We start from the raw sequence: 14,830 nt of genomic DNA, 5'->3' as shown, positions 1-14,830 counted from the left end.
ACCCCTGGACTTGGTATCTACAGCAACATGATCAGGTGCAGCATTTTGAGCATGGACTTGCTTCCCATAATCACTTGTGGGATAACCAACAGGTGGGGGAGCCTGCACATAATAAGGAGGAGGGTATGCAACTCCGGACTCACTACTTGAACTCATCTTCATTTCAACACAATGGAGCTTGAAGAAGAAATTAATGAATTGGGGGTTTGGGTTTATGATCCATTGGGTAGATGATGAGGGTTTTATATACAAAGAAATCAAAGTAGATGAGAATTGGTGGAGTGGTTGTTTGTGATGTTTCTTAGAAGCTAGGCCCGTACGTAATGGCTTTTACGCGGGATTATTTTTCTTCTCATTCATTACTTAGCCGCTTTGTTCAATGTGCTACTGCTGACAAAAGCATGGTGTATTTAAGCGATTTTACACTCGCACATTCGAGCGTCCTTTCACATCGTCACTCAAAAAAAAAAAAAATAATAATAATTGTTGAAATGTAAGACCCAAATCTAATTCCATCAAGTTATTTCTCTAAAATGTCTCTTTGTATGAGATATTTCTATCTTATCACATTTTGCTTCATTTGAATTTCATTTTGCTGCTTCCTAGAAGATGGAAATCCTCACAAAATTAAGCCTCTCCCACACTACCAAGCAAATTTATAATTTAGATGGCAATGTGGTTTAGGTGAAAAAAATTTTTCTATAAAAAAAATCGTTTATTTAACTATTTTCTAAAAAAAAATAAACGAAATGAAATCATGAGTTTGACAAAGTGTGTAGCAGTTGAATTCATAACAGCAAGTAATACTTAAATTACTAGCTTGGTGAGTAGTACAAAATTACCAACATGACATTCTTGCCGTGGGCAGCAGCGGGCATAAATTAGTGCACAAAAGAGAGGGTCATCAACATGGGAAATCACAGTTATAACTTGACAGTTTTTTTTTTTTTTTTGGCCATTATAACTTGGCAGTATTTTTTATTTTTTGGCCAAGGAAAGTAGTAAAAGCACAAGGAAATCACAATTACTATTCAAATATTGATGGTGGTAGTTCAAAGTCAAAAAACCCCTGTGAACTTCTATATACACAACCTCTTAAATCACTCAAAGCTCCACATTTTCTAAACCCAACTTTGCTCTCTAGACTTAAAATCTTCATATTTTTCTACAGTTGAAATTTTACTCAGAAAAAATTGAGAGAAACAACTAAAATAAACACATAAACAACCTTAAATCTTTGACACAATTGACCAAAACATGTTTCCTTCTTCATCATTCTTATATGACACATGAAAATTACTGCTGAAACCACGGGAAAGGATAGGTGGTGCTGAGAATAAAATCACTTGAATCAATGCTTCATCCATGGTTCGATTATGTCTGTTGTTACATTGTGCTCACAATCTTTGAATGGCGGTCACTGCATCCAACTTCATGGTTCATCTTCCGCAAGCTGCACATTGTATCCATGCTTTAGGTCTGTCAAGTTTCCAATGTAAAATGTTTAGGTGTTCAATGATTCAATATGCCTGCATTAATTGAAGGGTTGGCTAGAACATTTGCACATGTTCACTAAAGCTTAAGAAAGAAAAGACAAAATGTCGACAAAAGAGAATATATGACAGACATGATGGGGAATCAAGATCAGGTGGCAAGAAAGCCTGAAACAACAACTCACTACATTAGTTGATGGAACTATATGACTGCAAGGTGACCTCTTTCACAGCATAAAATTCTTAGCAAAAGGCTTAAGCTTGCTCAATTAATGGACTAATATACAGATATTGCAAAATTCTATTTCAATATAACATCAATAAATTATCTTTATCATACATATCTATAAGTATGATACTGATATGGACAAAATAAACAATGATGAAGATCAACTATTTATATCAAAGTTGTTTTTACCGATCTTTGAGGGAATAAAAATCAACTATTATTGCGGTAGAACTAAAACTCTCAGTAAGTTCCCTTTCAACATGTACGACCAGGTAATTTACAAGAAATTCGGGATCCATCTTACGATGAAGCTTTGTTTTAGTGAGTTTTACAATGAAAAATGGTCGTTGTGTAGTAACTATGGAAATTGAAAGAGTATGCAAAATGAATCAACCTATAAATCAGATGGTACACATCTGGCAAATCAATTTATTATTTTTATGAGGTTCTGAAATTAACAAAGCCCATCCACAATATTCAAAGCACCTTCTATGGCCTCAAAATTGAAAGCCAGTTAATGGTCAACTAAATAAACAAGCATTTCTAAAACTATTCCCTTTATTTTAAAATTTTGTTTACTCATCGTTTTACTTTTTCACATATTGTCCTGAAAATAATAACAAAGATTAATTATAAAATAATGTTCTTTGGCAGAAAACAAATTGAAAATGTTTTGGTTCCCATACGATCCAAAAGTTGTATGTGTGTGTGTGTGTGAGAGAGAGAGAGAGAGAGAGAGATTTTCAAAGATAAAGTACAGAGAGAAGTAAGGAGCCCTGGCTTCGATCCCCATTCTCACAAGATCAACGAGAGGGAGAAGGAAGGAGTTAAATGCGAGAGAGCAAATACCACAGGACAAAATGCATGTACACTAACTAATTGTGGGTACAGGCAGGTTAAATTATAGGATAAAACTAATTATACCACATTGGTACATCTAACATTACTCTAAATTATATAAATACCTTTTACTTTTCTTCCTTGTTTAAAAAAGAGGGTTCATCAATTGTGAGTATGAGTTGGATGAGAATTTCATGCATATTGCATACATACATCATGTGTGTTTACCAACTAATTAGCGGGCCCTAGTGTTATATTACTTATTAATTTCTTAAACTTTGACCTATATTCTAAAATTTTTAAAAACTATGGGATGTCATGCGCATAGCTTCTCCACTTCCACCAGGCATCAAATCATTATCTATACAAAATTCATTTTATGGCAACATGAAGCTTCCCTGACATGATGGTCCAGTCACTGAGAGGGGTGAAACAAGACTGCAACTCATATTTTACTAGGATCATGGAAATAAAAACACTATTGAAAAAAAAAAAAAAAAGTGTTACATGGTGGAACATTTACTCTGACTTCATTATTTTCCATAAATGCAATACATAAAGCAAATTAAATGCTTTAAAATATATGAAAGTATTCAATACTTTAAACAGTACCTTTAATTGAAGATTTATCATATTTCTCTTTCCTCTCATCTTCATTCTTCCATTCGCTATCATCATCATCGTCATCGTCATCATCATCATTGCCCATTTCATCCCTTCCATCATTTCCTATATCACTCTCACTTGCTGTCTCCCATTCGGAATCATCAGTCTCTCGGCCATAGATGTCACCAGCATCACCCTCACAGTGGACGCCCCCATGTTTGATAGCTGCCTCTCTAAATAACCAAGCTGCACGCATCTGCTTTTTAACCAATCGTTCAGCATAGTCAGGAACCTTATTTTGCCTCAATGAGAGATCAGGATCATTTGACTGAGAGCACTCATTTATGAACAGAATGGCATCCAACAAACTCTCTTTTGCAAACCCAAGCATGTCATAAGCCTGAGCTCTTCTCCAAAGACTTTTGGCATGACGATTCAGTGGGTTGTGAAGACAAAGTGCACGAGTAGCATCGCTAATGGCAGCCAGGGGCTGTTGCAACAAAAGATGACACTGAGCTCGATTGCTGTAAAGAACAACTCTCTCCTTTTTGGATCTCATTGGACACAATGCCAATGCTTCTGAGTACTTTGATGCAGCTCCAGATATATTTCCTGATGAGAAAAGAGAATTTCCTTCAAGCTTGACCACCAGCGCTGCTGCCTGTTTAATATGAAGATCCTCTTTTGGCATATTCTTTTCCCATTTCAATCTCTGTCTGGAATTCAATAGTTCCTCAATCAATTCTTTCGTTCGATTACTGATAGAGTTACGTCCAGTTCCTTGTGACTGGACACATTCCTGAAGAGCATTAACAATGGAATCTCCAAGTTTCTTGTGATCACCCAGAGTTGTAATCTCCGCAAGGTCAACAAGTGCAGGTACAGCCTTATCAATCACCTATAAAATGGTTTCACTAGTATTAGGTATGTTACAAATTGTGATGCAGGACTTATTCCAGATATACCAAAAAAATGTTATGTTATGAAGTGCAATAATAACAAGAATTTATACATACAAATTGTAAAAGGGTATTGGATTGCATTCTGCCTTTAATAGCAGTTCACATGGACAATATTTACAATTCTTTTTAAGGAAGACGCTCAGAATTGTTGGAATTTGAGAACTCTTATGGCATGTCTTCCTCCAATAAAAAAGAAACAAAATATAAATTTAGAACAGAGTAGAGCTTTCATAACTTCTGCTCCAAACAGGTGTTAAAATATATGACATATCAAAATCTTCATAAAGGAAAGCATACAACACTTGATATGAAAAATAAATAGAATCACTGGGTAATTGTAAGGACTGTGAATCAGAGAAGTTCAAGTTTCCATAAGACTAAGAGAAAAAGTAGTGTATGAGCTATACAGAAACATATGCAAAAATACTAATGTGGAAGATACCTTATGACATGTACTAGGGTCTTGAAGCAACCAAAGTAGACAATCAATAGTCATATACTGCCAATCATCTGAAGACCGAGAAATATTACACAATGCTTCGATAATGCCAGGGCAACTAGCAACAGGTCCTCTACCCAGCTTATGATGGCAAATCGTTCGTAATAAACCAATACCAGCTGGTGAGTTTTCATTAACAAGCCCACCCCACATGCCAGGTAGTTTTGTTAAGAATTCAGGCTTGCACATGGTGGGAAGAAACTCTGGTTTAAAGGCAAAGCAGTTAATGAGCTGGAGGGACCAGCATTGCAACTGACTAGCCCATTCTTCTGCCTTTCTGGACTCCATTTCAACACCTCCCATGCCACGGGTGAGCAAATCACAGTGATAGCTTAACCTTCTGTCGACATACTGATAAAAATGTGAATAAACTATTTCTAGTGAGCTCATTGCTAGTTGAATGGAAAGCTCAAGAATTTCACCATGACTTGCTACAGCAGAAAAAGTGCTGGCATAGGTAGCCAAGTGCCCTAAAGCTCGAACTGCCACTCTCTGTTCGACCCATGTTAACCTTCCTCTTAAAAGTTCAACTAAGGGAGGGATTACCCCAGCATGCACAGCACTTTCCGCAAATTCTTCCATGTTCATGGTGTATGATCCAATAATATGAGCTGCATAATAAGGAATGTATATATTCTGGTCATGAGAAAGCCAGCGGCGATTCTTTAGACCCTTCCATATCAGTGCAGACATACATTCAAAGATGCCAAGTTCAATGAACTCAGGGTCATTTGGATGTGCCATGGCAGTGTTCCAAAGGCCACTAATAGGGAGAACCTGCCCATCATCATCCTGTGCCGGAAGTTCTCTGAAGAACTTCAGGATGCTTGCTCTTCTCTTACTTGGATTCCCTTCCTTCATGACACAAAAGAAGCATCCTGGGTATGGACAGTCAGAAGACACTTTATCCATGTCCAGATTACAACTTTCTACCACACAAAGCGAGGTAGGTCAACTCTTCATCTCTTAGCTGAATCAAATAACTACAACAACACAGCAAAATAAACATGTTAGCTTGGCATATATCAGAAAACAGAGGGTAAATTTAAGAACATAAAAGAACTGCAACAGGGGCAATAAGGAGAGGTTTACACTTCACTCATCTTTTTCCAGTAAGTAAAGGTCCATACATTTGAAACCACTCAAATGAAAATCATTGATTCTGAAAAAATAATAATAATAACTAGAAGTGGCTTTGACTGAAATAAGCATTAAATTAATTGTATGTACCCAATATATCCTAGGGAAAGAAAAGAAATAGTCAATATGCAAAAGAAGCCGCTTCTCCTTATTATTCATTGTCATTTCTTCTTACTTCCACCCCAGATTTTATTCTAAGAATTGTCCTTTTTAATTACTAGATTATATTGCCTGTATGACTTCATGGGATGTTTTTAAAAATTTAGTCCCAGGTTTTGTTATTTCCAACAGAAAAATTACCATAATTGAATGTATGCAGGCTACAAGTGCTCACTCCCCTTTTCTCCCAAGTCAAATTTCAATATGGTCTACCAAATTTAAAAGTTTTTAGAGTGAGGGTGATCATAAAGCTATATAAAGAAATATCAAAACCAGCAGCATAGACCACTAGAACATTTCTCATCATAAATGGATTCTCTTTTTATTATGCCCACACATATATAACAATGCAACTTAAAGTAAACCTTTGGAGTTTGAAGCAAGCAATGAGGTTCAAAGGCTGTCTCTCAAGGAAAAATTGGAAAAAAAAAAAAAAAGTAAAGAAAAACGAATGAACCAAATATGATTCCCCTTTTTGCTTTGTCAACCTGAAATGATTCACTTTTCATGATGGTGCATTTTAAATCTTTGTCACACATGACCAAACTATCTCAAACTACTTTCCTCATCTCACTTAAATCCCACACCCACACTTGAGATAATATCCTTTTTTCCTAATTCCCACCTCTATCCTTCTACATACTATTGCTCATTCATCTTAACATTTGCATCTTGGTTACACTTGTTTTGAAAACAAGTTATTTATAAACCACCCAACACTCAATCCTAAACCCTAAAGCATTCCCATAAAACTCTCCCTTCAACTTTAAGATATTCTATTATCCCATAAACCATTCATTGCCCATCAATCACTCTTTAGTACTGAGTAAACCCCATCAATTTTATGCTTAATCCTATTTAGTCTTGATATATACTACTCAAACTGGCATTTGAATATTTGATATATACTCAGTCTTGATCCTACTCAACCTAAAACCCCTTAGCCTCTTAGGCCTCTCTCGAAATTAATAATCAATAAGACACCAAAGCCTTTGCTTGTCGCACTTGAAAAGTAAAACACTTTCTGCTTTACTAAAATTAGGATTTTTTTAAAGACCAAGTTGAGAATGAGGAAGAGAGTGAGCGTTCCAGCACAAACAATCAGCAAATCTACTGCATTTCTCCAAATATTTGGATCTAAAACCAAAAATAAAAGGCATTTTCAACTTCTTCAGTGAGATCCAAACTCTACAAATGCCCCCAATCACAAGCAAAACAACATTTGGAAGCAAAAAAAAAAACCCAAAAAAGCAGGCCAGAGAGAGAGAGAGAGAGAGATATATACCTCTGTAAACCCAGTGCTGTAGAGATGATCCAGAACCAAAGTGAAAGATGGAAAACAAAAAACAGAAGAAATGGAAAAATGCTTTTTCTTCTGATTCTTGTGTTGGGCTTCAGCTGCCGTTGTTTGCCGAACAACAAGGGAAGAGAGGAAGAGAGGAAGAGAGCAAGAGAGAGAGTGTGTGTGTGGGAAAAGCTTGGAATTGAAAACGACCCTGTTTTAATTTGAGAAAGGGGTTTTTTGATTCACCAAAAATGTCTTACTTCCCAAATTAAAATTTGAATAAATAAATATATCCGTTTCACCCACGCGCTCTTTTGCTAGTGGGCCCCACTTGGTTTGCCGTAGATTGGAGCGCGTGAGGACAGTAGCGCGTGGACATGGCAGCGTACGCATTTATCTCTATTATTATTGCAGCAGGAGTGCAGGAGGAACAGTGAAGTGGTGGAGGGTACAGAGATTTTCTATTCATTGTTTTTGGTCCCATTTCCTTCCACGCCTGTCTTCTTTCCTTCCTTTCAATTTCCGACAACTTTAATTTTATTTTATGGGAGGTGCCCTTAATCTACAATATATAATATTGATTGTTTAAATATACTATATCCAATAGTAAAATTTCGGTTTTGAAAAAAATTTTCATAGAAATTTCGATAAAAATTTCGCGGATATTTTGATTAAAATTTTGATTTGGATAAAATTAGACAAAAACGACAAAAATTACTATCAAAATATGAAAATTTTGAATGAAAATTGACCATATGTTTATTTAACATATTATCTACTACATTGATAAAAAACATTGAAGAAATCAAATAATATAGTAGATTTCATGTGATATGTGATGAATATAATGTGCGCCGGAGATAATACTGTTAAAAAAATACTTCACTAATTAATAATTACATAATAAAATTACACGAATAAATCACCAATGTGGCAACGGAAAGTTGCAAGCTTACTCAAAGAGACTTGGAAATGGTTTTCGATAGTTAAATTAAGCCGAATTAGGTTAAAATAAAACCAATCTGATGGCAACAGCGACGACAACTGTTTACCTAAAATTTTAATTTTACAAATTATCAAAATTGGAAAACCAAACATTAAGGAAATGAAACTTGATGATAAGGGGATAAATTTTTTTTTCATAATTTATGTTTAATGTAAACTATTCAAAACCCCCTAATTAGAGTTTAGTTATTTCAAAACCTTCATCCTTATTAAAAATAATTCAAAACCCCCTATTAGTCATTTAAACTCTCCCAAAACCCCCTGGTCAACTAACATCCACTTATGTTTGACCCACATTTTTTTAAATATTCCTATTATAACCCTGTTATTCAAATCAGTTTTTTTTTTTTAATTTCTCTCATCCTCATCCTCACGCTCTCTCTCTCTCTCTCTCTCTCTCTCTCTCTCTCTCTCTCCCTCTCTCTCTCTCTCATTCCCGCACCTTCTCTGTTCTCTCTCCTCCGCGCGCGGCTGTCGTCGGCGCGTGTGGTGTCGTCCGGCAACGGTTGCCAGCAAGACCACCACCATCAGCTTCGTCTTTCTCTCCTCTTTCTCCCTCTGTCATCACTCGCCCCGAATCAAGCCCAAACAGCCCAGATCGCCGCGACTACGATCGGTGGTGCTCGCCGGCGATCTGCCTTTTTCGACGGAGTTGGAATGCCGGACCACCCAAGTCTTCTTCCTCTCGACGTCCTGAGCACGATGGTATGCTCGGATTCTCCATCCGATCAGCCACGGCGGCAGATCGATGCCACAAAGGCCGCGGCTTCTCCGCCGGCGATCTGCCTTTTTCGGCGGAGTTGGAATGCCAAACCACCCAAGCCTTCTTCCTCTCGACGTCCTCAGCACGATGGTGTGCTCGGATTTTCCATCTGATCAGCCACGGCGGCAGATCGAAGCCACAAAGGCCGCGGCTTCTCCGCCGGCGATCTGGCTTTTCCGGCAGCCATTTCCGTCGAGTCAGGTACTAATATTCTTCTCCTCATTGTACTCTTCAATGCTATGTGTTTGGATTGGACCAATTGCTGATGAATCAAAAAACCCCAAATCGAACCTCATTGTGTGTTGTTGTAACTGTGTATAGGGAACTTTAAGCCTACATTTATTGATTAAACAGTTTCAGTTCGTGAAACAGTTTCAGCTCGTGAAACAGTTTCAGCTCGTGAAACATGAGTTTTAAATGAATTTTGAATGAAAGTATGGTTCTGAAATATGATGAATCAAATTTGCAGGTAGAAACAGATCGAGGCAGTGGCGACTGTCGTGTACTCGTCGCGCGTGAGATGATCGGACGACGTTGTATTGTTGGCTACTCCTCTCATCTCAATGGCTTATTGTATTGTTATTGTTTTTTTTTTATAAGGTTGCTGTGTTCTTTTTAGTGAAACGGAATTCAGTAAAGGTGTAACTGTTTTAGTGAAGTGTAATTGTTTTAGTAAAGGTGTAATTGTTTTTTAATTAAGGTGTAATTGCATTTTAGTCGAGGTGTAATTGTTTCATCACTTAATTCAGTTTCAGTAAGTGAATTCATAACTGAATTCTTCAATTTAGTGTAACTGAATTTCAGAAATTCAGTTTCAGTGTAATTGAATTCTTGAAATTCAGTTTCAGTGTAATTGAATTCTTAAAATTCAGTTTCAGTGTAACTGAATTTTTGAAATTCAGTTTCAGTGTAATGAAATTCAATTTCAGTGTTTGATTTTAGTTTTAGTGAAATATTGAGTTTTAGCAAAAACTTCAATTCCAAAAAAAAAAAAAAAACAGTTTCACCAAAATACAGTTACAGTGACGTCAGCATGTGTCAGCGCGTGTCAGCATGCGTCAAAAGGGTAATTTAGGATTATAAGTTTTAGAGGGTTTTGAAAGAGTTTCTAGATGGGTGGGGGTTTAGACAAATTTTTTTGGTGAGTAGGGTGTTTAAAATTAGGCACTATTATGTTTACAACTAAACGAAACACCAAAATGACCAGATCAAACCCCAAATAAAATCTCAAACTTTTTTTTTCTTTCCAATTGCCTAAAGACTCCAAATCTCAATCTACCTTAAAAAAAAATATTTCTTTCCTTTTTTCTCTTTTTTTTTTTTTTTTTTTTTTTTTTTTTCCATTTCCTTTCTTTTCTCTTCCTTTTTTCTTTTTCCTTTTCCTCTTCTTCCCCCATGACCTTCCTCTTTTTTTCTTTCCTTTTCCTCTTCTTCCCCCAGTGGTCTTCCCTTCCTTCTCCCTCCTTCCCCAGCCACTCGATCTGCGCCCATCTCCCGCTACCAAAACCCATTGCTTGCGCCGCCCGCGCCTGCGGCTTGCCTCCTCCCTCCTTCCCCAGCCAGCCTAGCGATGCTCGCCTCATCCCTCCTCAGCCAGCCTCGCACCGCTCACTCGCCTCATCCCCCACCTCGCACAGAACCACAGTCTCTGCCCATCGCGTGCCTCCTCCCTCCTTCCCCAGCCAGCCTCGCACCTCTCACCTCCTCACTCGCCCAGAACCTGCGCCTCCCACCCCGCGACTCGAAAATTTCGGCAAAATTTTTCAAAATTTTTCGAAATTAATTTGGTATGGTGTTAAAATTTTCATACCCCTAAAAAACGAAATTTTATTCCTTGACTATATCTATCCATAATGGGCCTTAATTAATTTTTGGAATAATCAGAGTTTAACTTAATGTTTTTTTCTTTTTTTTTTATAAAGCATAATATTGCATTAAAACAATAAAAAAGATAGTGAAAATACAAAGTTTGAGTCCAAAAGCTTACAGCAAAGCAAAACCCCACAGAACCGTGGGATAAAGTGGAGTAAAAAGCCCACAAAAACTCCAAGATATTGTAATATCGGCATCGCGCAGACACTACTGCTACCAAACGAAGCCAGTGAGCCTCTATAGGAATTAGCGAACTAGTCGCGTTTGAAACCATAATCCCATCAACATTTCTCAAGCATCAAGTCTGATTATGATCAAGATAGTAACCAACAGAAGAGGGACCGGTACCAACGAAAATAGTGACTTCTCAACATCTTGTGACGAGAACCAGAGACCGAGAGAACCTGGAAGAAATATCTCCAGATCTGAACATCTTGGCTCAAAACAAACCAAACAAGACATAGAAAAAACTTCCAAAATTAAAAGTTGGAAAAACTCTTACTTAGAGGGAGGAGAGTATCCATTGTTATTGGGAAGAAAGGCATAGGGGCGGGGAGGGTCTACGTTGGAAGGGAGAGAAGGGGAAGGGAAGGGGTGGCAGCTGACTCTCAAAACTGCAGCTAGGGTTTTTTCTCTCTAGTCTCAAGTAACATAATTAAGATGTGTAGGATGTGTAGGAGGTTAACTCATTGCTAAAAAATCTTTTGTTTTTAATTTTTTTGTGTTTGTGTTTGTATTCTATGCTTATACCCAAAATTGCATGATTTTAGAGTTTTATTTAAGAATACTTTTATTATAGAAAAATGTTATATTGCTAGATAGTTTACACTGTAACAATATTGTTACACTGTGAATTTGGATTAATATGTTAATGATCTATATTCACAATTTGGTAAAAAGACATCATCAATCTGATATAAATACCCTAACACTGACATTAATTTTTGTTTTTGTTTTTGTTTTTCTGATACATCAATGGGAATCGAATATTAGCTTAATCTTAACTCAATATCTCACCATCCATGACCACTTGAGCTAACCCCAATAACAAACAACTATGACCTCATTTTAGTATAAAAAAACAAAAGAAGATTATTGTTGGTTTGTTTAGGAGGAAGATTTAGACCATTCCAACCTTTTTGTATTTCTACACTCATCTATGGATAATAGTGTTAATTGTACTCCCACATAGAGTACACATAGTATTTCTACCTTTTTGGTATTGCTGTGCGAAAAAACAGCTGTCAAGTAAAACAGCTGTAAAGTAAAGTCAGCTGTAAAGTAAAGCAGTTGAGTGTTTGGTAAACTATGTTTTCAAAAGTGCTGTGAGTGCAAAAAACAGTATCAAAGTGTTTGGTAAATGTTAATATAAAAATGTTGTGACTGTGTATAATTATTAAAATGGATATGATGCTGAAAGTGCATTTCACTTATTTGTTTGGTAAAAATAAAATGTTTTTTTTACTTGTTTTTGAAATTTTTGACTACAAATTTTTATTAGCATTAATTTTTCTAAGAACAACATTATTAAATAAGTATGCCTGTTATTTTTGTAGGTATATTATAATTTTAATCGTATAAATAAAATATCATAATTAATTATCACAATATAAAATATAACTAACAATAAACATATTTTTTAATTTAAAATAAACAAATAAAAATTATAGAAATCAATGAGGGTATTATGGGTAAAATAAAATATTCATTGTTGCTGTGAGTCACTGCAGCTTTCAAAAGCACCTAGAAACCTGCTTTCTGTTTTTGCTGTGGGGAGTTGAGAATTGTGAGAAAAAGCAGTTTTTTATTTTTTTATCAAACACCAAAACTGCTGTAGGTGATTGAGAATTGTCATCCACAGCAGCTTTTGTGTCCTCCACCGCAATCCCAAACAGGGCCTTACAATTTTGGTTCTTATAGTTTAGACTATTTTTTATTGTCCCTTTAGCTTTAATTTGTCAATCCTATATTTGTAGTTTTTGTTTGGCAATGGATGTAGCTATTTCATTAAAACTCACCAAAAGGCCATCTTTTCTACATTCTCTCTTATTCTAATTTCTTCCTAATCTATTGTATAATTTAATGATCAGAATAGATTACCCTATAAAGATTATTTATGCAAAAAATCAATTAAATTGAAAATCGTTTAATCATCTAACTGCTATTAAATAAATAGACAATCTAACTATTACCAAAATTGTCTATTTATTTGAAAATAGTTTGATGACTAAACGATTTTCAATTTAGTTGATTTTTTATGAAGATGATCTTTACAAAGGAGAATTTTTTCTATGTAACCGATAAACTGTCACGTGGTATAACCAATTCAACGCGTAAGGATATTGTTGGACGACATGTTTATCTCTCCTAGAGTATAATATTAATAACATACATCCATATTATGAAATATTGGTTACACCACGTGGCCGCGTATTGGTTACACAAAAAAATCTCTCTTTACAAAGTGATCTAAAAAGGAACAGTTTTGATCATAATATTACACTGCAGATTATGAGAGAAAAGAAATAAGATAGAAATGAAAAGTTATGTAGCATTTCTTATTATTTAAACTCCATTTGTTAAAGCATTGTTAATAAAAATTTGTTTAACAAAACAATAATAATCAGAGTGGCGTAGCGGAAGTGTGGTGGGCCCATAACCCATAGGTCCTTGGATTGAAACCTGGCTCTGATAGATTTGCTTTCTCTCTATTTTTACAGAAATTTTATACCAAAAACCCATCTTACAATTGATAGTGGCTTAGCAGTTAGCAACCCAAATTCGGTGTTGGGCCAAACCTTTATTACTTCTTCTTTTTTGGCCAATACATATTTCATTTCACAAAGAAAAACACCAATTACAAGAGAAATCAAACTGACAATAGAAAAACAAAACAACTATAACTAACTACAGCTATACAAAGGATCCATATACAAGCTAATCAAAAGGGAGTCCATCAGAAATAAGAACTCCAGCAATAGAAGATGGTGGGTGAGAAACCGAGTCCTGAGGACACATGCATCTTCCTTCGGGCTAGCTTTAAGATTGAATCTACAACCCCATTAGCTTTCCAATTCACCTTTGACCATCTGATCTTTGCAAATTTGGAAGCCAAACTCCAAATTTCCCTTAACAGCACATATAACTCCCAAGGAGCAACCTTTATTACTTCTTTAGCCATTCTTCATTGTCTTACCTTAGTAATTTAGTAACATGCTTCTAAGCTTGTGTTATAGCTTGAAATCTTCGGCGCACTATGGGCTGGTTTCATGCTATAATGTTTGGACCTTTTTAGTCTGGGCTTTGTGGGCGCGCCACTGGTTTGGGCCTCCGATGGTCTAATATCAAAATTTTATATTATTTAATGGCCCAAAGAAATAACTTCTCTAAGAATGATTGTGTCTACTAAGTAGGAACCAATAACTCAATAAAAATTCTTCTTTTGCCTAAATCGTACTAGGACTTTTACTAGCTAAAAACGAGTATAAATGCCATTAACAATCACATAAACCATGGCCATAAAAGCTTTTCATATTAATAAAAAGGCTTGCTTCCAATTCTTCACCTTTTTTGCCACCGAATCTTTAACAAAAGCTAAAGCATTTTTTTCGATTTTCCCCAAATTGTTGGTAAACCCAAATATTTCCCAGGGTTTGTGGCAGCAGGCATATTCAAAACAGAGCAGATATCAGCAATCACATCATCACCAGTATTTGGGCTAAAGAAAAGGGAAGACTTAGCAAAATTGACTCTCTGACCAGAGGCAATCCCATAATCTTCCAAAAGTTGCTTCATCACCATGCAGTTATTCTTAGTAGCTTTGAGAAAGAATAGGGAATCATCTGCAAAAAACAGATGAGAAAGAATAGGGCCATGTCTACTAAGTCTGATGCCTTCGATAGCCCCATTAGCAATTGCATCTTGAACCATGTAAGATAGAACGTCTCCAATAAAAAGAAAAAGATAAGGAGAAAGTG

General features: G+C 36.0%; 1 protein-coding gene across 2 annotated transcripts; it reads right to left on the bottom strand.

Moving 5' to 3' along the window:
- Nucleotides 1-1,015: 1,015 nt before the first annotated feature.
- Nucleotides 1,016-7,444, bottom strand: LOC147284031 (ARM-repeat/Tetratricopeptide repeat (TPR)-like protein). Of its 2 annotated transcripts, none has more exons than XM_086245882.1 (4): nucleotides 7,214-7,444; nucleotides 4,573-5,612; nucleotides 3,175-4,066; nucleotides 1,016-1,479 (listed from the first exon to the last, which is right to left on the bottom strand). In XM_086245882.1, exons 2-4 carry the CDS (start codon nucleotides 5,539-5,541, stop codon nucleotides 1,433-1,435), a joined length of 1,908 nt encoding a protein of 635 aa, XP_086102008.1. In that variant the 5' UTR covers nucleotides 5,542-5,612; nucleotides 7,214-7,444; the 3' UTR covers nucleotides 1,016-1,432. The 2 variants fall into 2 exon arrangements, with proteins under 2 accessions (XP_086102008.1, XP_086102009.1); XM_086245883.1 differs by having other exon boundaries at nucleotides 1,016-1,453.
- Between the last annotated feature and the right edge of the window lie 7,386 nt (nucleotides 7,445-14,830).

The sequence above is a fragment of the Dryas octopetala genome, chromosome 5, assembly GCF_963921425.1.
Source record: "Dryas octopetala chromosome 5, drDryOcto1.1, whole genome shotgun sequence".
In the NCBI taxonomy this organism is placed as follows: domain Eukaryota; kingdom Viridiplantae; phylum Streptophyta; class Magnoliopsida; order Rosales; family Rosaceae; genus Dryas; species Dryas octopetala.
This window is presented reverse-complemented; position numbering and strand designations above follow the sequence as displayed.